Consider the following 9,760-nt stretch of genomic DNA (forward strand, 5'->3'; position numbering starts at 1 on the left):
AATTGCAGAGCGAAACTCTCGACCCGTTGCTAGCGGCGTGCGCGGAGAGCCCCGCGCGCGGCAACGGGCGCCGCCCCCCCGCCTCGCCGCTGCACCCCGACGCCTGCGCCGAGATGCGGCGACAGATTGTCTATCTGCAGGTATGTACATACATACACACATACACACACTCAGTACACACTAGACAGAATAGACTAGCACGGACACACACGCACATACCAACCCTAATAACATAAGTGAACACCTGTCCAAACTATTCACAATAGATTAGCATGTAAACACACCAATACTGGTTACACAGGTGCACGTACACAAACATGCATTTGTCAAACACACACATACACTAGACATATGAACAAACATACACAAACTAGACAATTGGTCATGCGCACAAACACACGCTAACATGTACATTGTACAGTACACAAACAACAATAGAAACGAGCGCACACATGCACATATCCGCATTCATACATACATAATATGCATGTCAAAATAGTCACGCGCGGACACAAACGCACACATACATAATTTCCCAATAAGTTCCCAACTATACTTTAATTAGCAACTATTGTACGATTTTTCAAATTATACTTTTTACTGATGATCAAAAAATATATACCTACTATAGAAGATGCTGTTTTCAAGACCCAGATACCTAACTGCGTTTACTACACACACGAACTGTAACTGTAAATTTTGTATAAAACTTCGTCAGATTTAAAGTGTAAATCATAAAAACAGAAAACATTCTTCACATCAGTGTAATAAGGAGAAAGATCATTTCGTAAAAATCCCTTGTTTCGATTTCATGCAAAAGATTGCATTTTTAATACATATAACTATGAAATATAAGAATTTCCATACCTTTGTCAGGTTTAAACTTTAAAATCCGCCGTTTCAATTAGCACCGACGCAAGCGCGGATCCAGGGGGGGGGTCACGGGGTCATGACCCCCCCCTGGGCTAGGTCCACGACCTAAGTGGACCACTAATTTAATATTAACTTTTTTAAATTAACAAATTAATACTGTTAAATATGATGTTTTTATTGAATTTTGAGACATAAAAGTAATATAGAACAATGAAATCAATTACAAACGGTAACGGAAGAGAATATAACATAAATTATAGAAAAAGTTTATTAGGGTCGACCTGTGGTCGTAATTTAAGGACAAATAACAGGTTTTTCGATTTAAAAAAAAACCATAACTGCGGAATAAAGTGTAATGGTAAAGTTGTATGTAATTAATTTTTGAAGTGAAAACTTCTTTAGCGGCGTTGGGTATAAAATCTTAAACTCGCGTCAGGACACGTGGCCTGATCGAAAAAGCTTAAGACGGATTTTTTGAAGTGAAAACAACTTTTTTTTAAGCCCTTATATTTCATGCGTAAGACGGATACCATTCCAAAATATCAAACATGCTGAACGTTAATAATCAAGTTTTCACTTCTGCCGGCACTCCCGGAGTGCAACCCGTCTTTTTTTTTCTTGCTGTTACACTTTTCACACAACACCTCAAAATATCGAAATATCCCAGTTCGTGGATAAGACATAAAATAGCAAATTTTTTTTTCAAATGAACACTATAGAATGTAACAGTCAAATTACAACAAAAAATCGGCCAAGTGCGCGTCGGACTCGCGCACCGAGGACTCCGAGCAAACATATTTTTTCATTATGTTGTATCTTTACAATTTTGTTTAAAGGATTTTTTTCTATATGTGCTTGTAAGTGCTTAAGTCGTTGCTTTTAACCAAATTTCAAGACTGTGTTCACGGGAAGTACCTTGTAGGTTTTGATTGATGATTCCCTTGCAAGTAGTTGCGAATTACAGAATATGCGGCTCTAATTGCTTTTTCTTCAGATTGCGTTGACATAGAATTTGAATTAAATAACAGATTTAAGTTATTATAGACCTGAGTTCTGATGTGAATATCAATTAAATACATGTAGACGTTCATGAGTAAAGGGATTGTAAGTTTAAAATTATTTAAAAATATATTTTTATTTAATTTAATTAAATAATTAGGGTTTTCGCAGTTATTACTACATCTGTGCTATAACACGATACTTTTTACTCAATTTCAAGACTGTGTTTACGGGACAGGGTGCTCCCTGCAGGTATTGATTCCCTTGCTAATGTCGATATCCTACGGTCTACGGTCCCTTGATGCTGTGAAAAATTCAAACGTTTTAGCCAACGCAATCAAAAGATGCAGCTGTAATTGCTAAAATTTTTCGACACTCCCTAAGAAATCAAAACCTACAGGGTATTTCCCGAGTACACAGAGTCATGAAATTTAGTACAATCAAACGTCTTATAGCGCAGACTAGCTTACCGCCCGCGGCTTCGCCCGCTTTCTCTAAAACCTTATAAATTATATATGTACTATTCCTCTTGAATCACTCTATCTATAAAAAAAACTGCAACGAAATTCGTTGCGTAGTTTGAAAGATTTAATCATACATAGGGAAATAGGCACAGAGACAACGACTTTGTTTACTTATTGCGAAAAGCATGAATTTTTCCTTAGATTATAAATTATAATATAAAAAAATATTAAAAAAAAATTTTAACTTACAACCCTGTTACTCATGAACGCTGACATGTATTAACTTGATATTCATACCAAAAATTCAAGTCTAAAATACCTTTACGCTATAATAAAATCAAACTTCTATGTCAATGAATCAGAAGATACAGCCGTAAATGCCGAAAAATTTCGCAAATTTCGACATTCGCAAGGGAATCAAAACTCAAAACCTACAGGGTACTTTCCGTAAACTCAGAATCTTGAAATTCGGTACAAAGCAACATCTTATAGTACAGATACAGGAATAATTGCAAAAAATATATATTTTTCAATTTTGTCTGCCTGTGAAGACCCTTTTTCTCAGGAACGCGTGGAGGTATCAATCTGAAATTCATACCGAATACTCAAATCTACGGTTCCTTATATGTAGCTGTGAAAAAAATCAAACTTATAAGCCAACAACGCAATCAAAAGATACAGCCATTTATGCCGTAAATTATCGCAAATTTCGACATTATCGCAAGGGAATCAAAATCTATAGGTATTGTACTACTTCCTGTGAATACAGAGTTCTGAAATTTGGTTAAAAGCAATGTCAGCACAGATGAAGGAAAAATTGCTAAAACATACCTACATTTCATGCTTAATATCAACATTCGCAAGTGTTGCCAGGAATCAAAACCTACAGGGTACTTCCCGTGAACACAGAATCTTGATATTTAATCTTTATTTAATAGAAACTTACGTCTTATAGCACAGATAAAGGAAGAATCGCAAAAAGCATAAATTTAATATTAAAACATATAAAAATGTTTGTACGGAACTCTTGGTTCGCCAATCCGACTCGCACTTGACCATTTTTTTTAAATCTACGTATCAATTAAATTACCAAAATATAGCTTTTGAAAAATGACCACGTCTATGTGACCCCCCCCTGGCACTAAAGCTGGATCCGCCCTTGCACCGACGAAATATTTTTTCATAATGAAAACATTGCGAGGAAGTGAGTCATTTTAGGTTTTTAATTACAATGTTATTTGTCGGTTGTTCATAAAACATGGTTAGGTATTGACGACGTTACCATATCCTGCACTTACCTTTTGAAATGTATGCGAAAGTTTGTGAGGATGTGTATGTGTGTGTTTGTTACTCTTTCACGCAAAAGTATTTGCGTGTAAAGAGTAACAAACAGTTCAGTAGTAACTGAACCAATTACAATGAAATTTAGCACACATATAGATGGTAACTTGGATTAACACATAGGATAGCTATTATCACGGAAATCCCACAGAACGGGAACTATGCGGGTTTTTCTTTGAAAACGCGGGCGAAGCCGCGGGCGGAAAGCTAGTTATCTATATAAATTACTCTAACAATATAGTGGGTTTTCTTCACGTACTTATTTATTAAAATTATTTTCGTTTGTCCATTATGTTGGGAGGCTTTCCCTTACAAGAATAATTTGTGAAAGTAAAATGTGTAGATAGCTTAAAAGTTCCGGAAGCAGTACATTGAAATGTGACTAATTAATGAATTAATCACTGAGACGATTTTATCCATTTTGTACTTAGGTACAAATAAATGTACTTTCTTTCTTTCTTTGTAATTCGATTAATATCATTTGTCCTCCAAAAAGATAGCAGAAAATCTATAGCTTCTCCCAAAACCATTGCAGAGCCAGCTCGAGGAGCGCGACCGTCTGGTCCGCGTGCTGCAGCAGCAGATGCTGCGCATGGCGGAGGGCCACGAGCCGCGCGCAGACGACACCTGCAACGTCGCCACGCAGACGGATAGGGTGAGTCCTCTATCTGGTCTGGCTGGTCCGTCTGGACCTTCTGGTCTGGCTTATTTTCTAATGAATTATACATTTTAATTTAATGGCAAATAGGCATTTACATTTTGTATGGTGGACAGCGTGAGTACTCCGTCTGGTCCGTCTGATCGGACTCATTTTTGAATAATGAATTATGCAATTTAATTACTCATACTCATAAAATTCTAGGCAAATAGGAAATGTCATTTTATTTTGTTCGTTATTTCATAAGATCTATTGCCTGTTGTTCTTGGTTTTTGATTATATATGATGATAGCTGTTACTTTCCATCAGACGAACCATTACCTCGTTTTCTAGCTCAAATCTGAACGAAATAATTTATATAAATTTGTAAAGAATAGAAAAAATTCGATCACGAGGCGGGACTCGAACCCGTATCCTTTCGCGCCATTCCGGGGCGGATGCCTGACCAACTCCGCCACTCGTGACCCGCCAGAGCAATCGAATTTATTCTATTCTTTCAGTTTTATGTGTCTAATGGACACACCGCGCGCCATCTATTGAAATGATTAACAACCATCTCAACCAATATGAAACACTTTTCAGTGAATACAATATTGTGATGATGGAACACGACCTTTTTTGTTGAAATTGATATTTTATTTTAAATAATTTATTTTATAATTATTATTATCCGTCGAGAAACTGTTTAACAAAGCTAATCAAAATTATATGTTTACTTACAGTTGCGGCCGCCGATGGGTTCAACACTTACCAGTTCTGATAATTCCGGATTAGTGAGGTAATTATCTGAATCTTATCTTTTATATCGATAAATACATCTTCATATCGATGCCATCCATCACTGACTGTCTTTATAAAGTATACCTTTTCATATATAGTATCCCTTTTATATTTATCTATTTTTGTTTATAAATATAATAGATAATAATTGACGTGAAGTTGCTTAGTCAATATATTATTTTTATTTCCATTTAACCCATTGAGCCCCGAAAGGCCCGATCGGTCCACGACACAATAGATTTTCTATTGTGTCTGTGATTCCGGGGCCTGAGTTATTACACCTTATTTCTACTTCCCATATTATACAATTTATTCCTATTATCAGTTAACAAATCCACTCTATCTATTATGTCTATTGTTTTAGGTTTTTCGCCGCCACGTTAAGCTCATTGAAATACTATTATATCACCTTAATATCACCCCTTAGAATATTCCGCCCCCTCACGCCCTTAAAGTTCTCACACTACAAAGAGCTATGCTATAAAAGCACCAAAAACACAATATCCAAAAGCTACCAGCTAACTACAGACTTGCGCAATTCCAAATGGATAAGCATTTTCAAAGATTACATAAATAAGAAAATGACCTTTTCGCCAACCTCTATGTGCAGAATCACGCTCACTATGACACCATATTTCACTGGCGTCTTCATTTAGCGTATTATTTCATTCATAGTTTTAGATAGTTAAGCTTCGTATTAATGGTAAACATTTGTTGGGCCACAGTTGATCGACAATTGCTGGACACTTTAAATGTTGTCGCTCCAAGAACATTTAAACATAGGTTCAAACTCTTGAACATTACTTACTTACTTACTTAATATCCTAAGGCCCCTAGGTGGGGCAAAGGGCGTCGACAGTATATCGCCATATATCCCGATTTTTGGCAGCATGTTTTATTTCGCTCCGGCATTTTCCTATAGACTTGGCCTCTGCGATGACAGTCCGACGCCAAACTCTTGAACATGCAAGGTTCAAATGTTCCTCCGAAAAAATTTCAACATGCTCTATCGACTCGTTGAAAGAAAAATATTGAGTCAAGTATTGCTGCACAAATGTTTACCATAAATACGGGGTGAATTGCTCCCGTAGCCAAACCATTGTGTAAATCTCGGTGCCCATTAATTCCATATCTATTTCCTCACATGCTGCTTTCATTTCTTTGGATATATTCGAAATTGGATATTGAACGACAGTTTCCACTTGGGCGGTTCGAGGGTTCGTCCGTCAGATCAGGTAGCGTGGTTGGATTGCTTGCTTGCTGTGTTCCTTCTGTGTTCCATCAATGTTGTCTGCTTCTTGCATCTCGCGTACAAAAGTTCCGAGAACATTCAGATTTATGAAAGCGAAATTAACGACTATTGCAGGAAATTCGATTCCCAATAGGGAATTGCCGACTGTGCCTTCTTTACGCTCTTTAACTTTTCTGTGATACTTGCCTTACTCTGCTGAACCACGCACAAAATAATATCGCCTAATAAGTCTGAAACTGTCGTGTGTTTTTTCTAAGTCGTTTTGTGATTTTTTTGTTTTTTGACTGACTGATTTTTTATTTTATACTTTGATTATGAAACTTTTGTCTGTGTTACACGCTGCCTCGTCAGAATTTAAAGGTGAGACATGTGTACATGTATGAATTCGCATATTTTTTAATATTTCACATTTACTAGCAAATTCTCAATGTATATCAATACACAATATGCCACTATACATTTATAATATGCCCTTTAAATTATTTTCAACTCATAAATTAAATGTATTTAGGTAATAAATATAAATTAAAAATAACCATAATTATTTTTGACTAACTACAAACTGATTCAGATTACTATATCTTTAATAATTAAAACGAATATTATTATTTCCAGTTGGAATGAGCAAGGGAGCGGAAGAAAGCTGCCGTTATACAGTGAAGCACAAAAGACAAAGAGACCTGTTACCAACGGGCTAGTGAAATGTCAGTGCGGTGCGAGAAATGTGAACGGACTTGACGACAACGTACAGACAGACAGACAGACAGACAGACAAACACGGGACGCCATACACCTCAAGCCGAACAGCCGGGTCGGAACCAAATACCTACAAGCCGTAGCCGGGAATACCGAGAGGAGATACGTCAAGAGAGACTCCTCGTTAGGAGAGAAATCCGATAGAAGAAACCTGTATGCGAACAGATCTCGCTCGATAGAAAACTTCCAGAACCAGAACTATTCGACAGCAGAACCCTTGCTGTCCAAAACGGCCGTCATAGAAGAGACCACGATGAAACACCACACTTCGTACGGGGATCTGTATAATGGAAGGATCGGGAGCAGAGAAAGTGTGAACAGACACAGTCCCAGCTTAAACGGACAGTCCACAGATACAGATTATAGCTCAGATGGAGGCTACAAGTCTTTACCCTCGTCCATAAACTACGGATCCCCGAAAAAAGTCAGCGGAATTCCGAGGAGATCGCTCGAACAAAAGTTCATATCGACGAAGCAAATCCGAGCGAGCGCGGTCTGAAATTGTTCTAGAACATTCTGGAAATTTCTCTTGAACGAAATCGTGAACGAATCGTATCTCTGATCTCGGGTCAAAGACTGGTCCTAGGGTCGCCGCTTCTGCCCTAACTTGACAATATTAAAGAGATAATTTATTGCACATAAATAGCATTTTCGTGTAGCGTAAGCTTTGTCGATATTTAGCGAGTTTTGTAATATGGCGACTCCATTGGTGCATATCGTGAAGACCCTGGGGCGCCATTGTTGGGGCTTACTCGCATTCGCGACGCTAATGTTAAGTTAAAGATGCCAAAATGTTTGCTTATGCAATTTATTTTTTACTTGACTTGAAATCGATTATTTCAGAAGTGTTTGCGTTTCGCAATTTTCCTTTGTACATGACACCTGTATCATACGTAGGATATCGGGATTATTCCATAGTTTAATTTATATACGGGCGAAAATTATCTTAGATTTTCTATGATAGACAAAGTAGATGTAATTCTGTTATGTGATAAGAGTGGCTGTAAGTTCTTTTTTTCGATATTTTATAATCGTCTAATCCTCAATGTACTATGAAAATGTATTTGTAATCGGTAGTTAGGTATCAAATAGGTACAAAGTTGTATTCCTTGTCATTGCATTTGTTGATTACTGGAAAATAAGTTGTAAGGGAGGGCTAGGAGAAGGATAAACTTTATTTTTTTAAGAGAATAATAGCAAATTATTAATGAAATATATCGCGAGCGGGCTCGGGCATTTATAACTCTTTCTACCTTAATAACCCCGCAATATTTTGTGGTTTAATTTTACTAAAAAAATGAAATAAATATTTATTAAAAAAGCCTATACCCCTTATTCTAGCCATCTCTTAGACTATATAATCATGCCTATTAAATATTATCTTGTATAGATATAATTTCCGCATTGCCTAATTTAAGTCCTATTGATACCTATTTATGAAATATTAGTATGCATTTTGTGTACTTAACGCTATTAACAGCAAAATTATGTTATTGTACATTTCTCCTCAAATAAGTGAAAACCCAGTAGCTTTAGTAAAATATATATTATCATTAATTTAAAAATCAAATTGTTTCAATAAATAACTTTAATTTTGTACGTGTTTCTTATTTTACCCATGTGTTTCTATTTATTCATAAGTATACAATTTTATAAAAAAAAATACTTATTAATTACTAGTTTTCATAAAAGCATTCACCTTAATACATACCCATTTGTATTTTAAGATAAAAAAATCCTATGTTCATTCAGTCTACGTATAAAATTTCATTAAAATTGGTTCTGTAGTTTAAGCGTTAAAAAGTAACAAAATTATGCACAGAATAACATTCTCATAACATAAGTATGGGTTTGCTGACCTGTGCCGGTTCGCTGGACATCACAATTTTGTTGCTACACAGTAGATATATTATTATTCATCATAAAAAATAATATGATTTAGGTCACTCAGGAAATAATTTTATATTGGCTAAAGAATCGAAACTTCAATAATTACAGACATTAGGTACTTTCTGTAATCAAATTTCTGCAACACTAACATTAGATTAATCAAGTATGTTGAAAAAACATAACACCAATTTTTTATTAGATTTAAACAACATTCTATTTCGATATACTTGACTTATATTTAATAAGTGATAACCTCGAGAAAATAACATTTTATAGTATTGCTTTTTAGTACTTTCAACTCCTATCACTCCGGGTTGCTTGTTCAAAACACCTATTTATTTGCCCATATTTTATTGAGAGGAGTGCAAAAACAGTAAATATATTTAAATAGTAATATGTATTTCTATTTTCTAACAAGAAAAGAATGAATGCATCCAGGGCCACACGTTATTGAATAACAACAGATATTTAGAAAGGAGAATAAGATTCCAGAGCCTTAAGAAAACTTATTTTCTAAAACATATAAGTTTCGGTTCACAGTAGCCTCTAGTGTACTTTTTAATATACCTGAATGTGTGTGGAGCTTGCCCAGTGGCACCTGCGCAGGTACCAGATGAGAAAGGTAACTAATATTCAGTGTCTGATTTTTATACATGTTAGCAGATTATTACTCTAAAGTCATATAAGAAAAAGCAGACGCTTTCCATGGGCCAAAACATTTATCAGACGCTTTAAAGCTCTAATGAA

The 9,760-nt window shown here is 35.8% G+C and overlaps 1 protein-coding gene across 5 annotated transcripts in view; it reads left to right on the forward strand.

Annotated features, from left to right (window-relative positions):
* Positions 1 to 8,720, forward strand: part of LOC149905414 (uncharacterized) — a 103,382-nt gene extending 94,662 nt beyond the window's left edge. For all 5 annotated transcript variants that reach the window (XM_090106700.1, XM_090106701.1, XM_090106699.1 and 2 more), the window contains 4 exons: positions 9 to 140; positions 4,213 to 4,332; positions 5,058 to 5,113; positions 6,983 to 8,720. In XM_090106700.1, coding sequence (XP_089962826.1) covers positions 9 to 140; positions 4,213 to 4,332; positions 5,058 to 5,113; positions 6,983 to 7,622 — 948 coding nt within the window. In that variant the 3' untranslated portion in view covers positions 7,623 to 8,720. The remainder of the gene's footprint in view (positions 1 to 8; positions 141 to 4,212; positions 4,333 to 5,057; positions 5,114 to 6,982) is intronic.
* Positions 8,721 to 9,760: the final 1,040 nt, after the last annotated feature.

This window comes from Colias eurytheme, chromosome 10 (genome assembly GCF_061535395.1).
Source record: "Colias eurytheme isolate Ceu_HAF_F1 chromosome 10, ilColEury1 Martin Lab GWU primary, whole genome shotgun sequence".
Taxonomy (NCBI): Eukaryota; Metazoa; Arthropoda; class Insecta; order Lepidoptera; family Pieridae; genus Colias; species Colias eurytheme.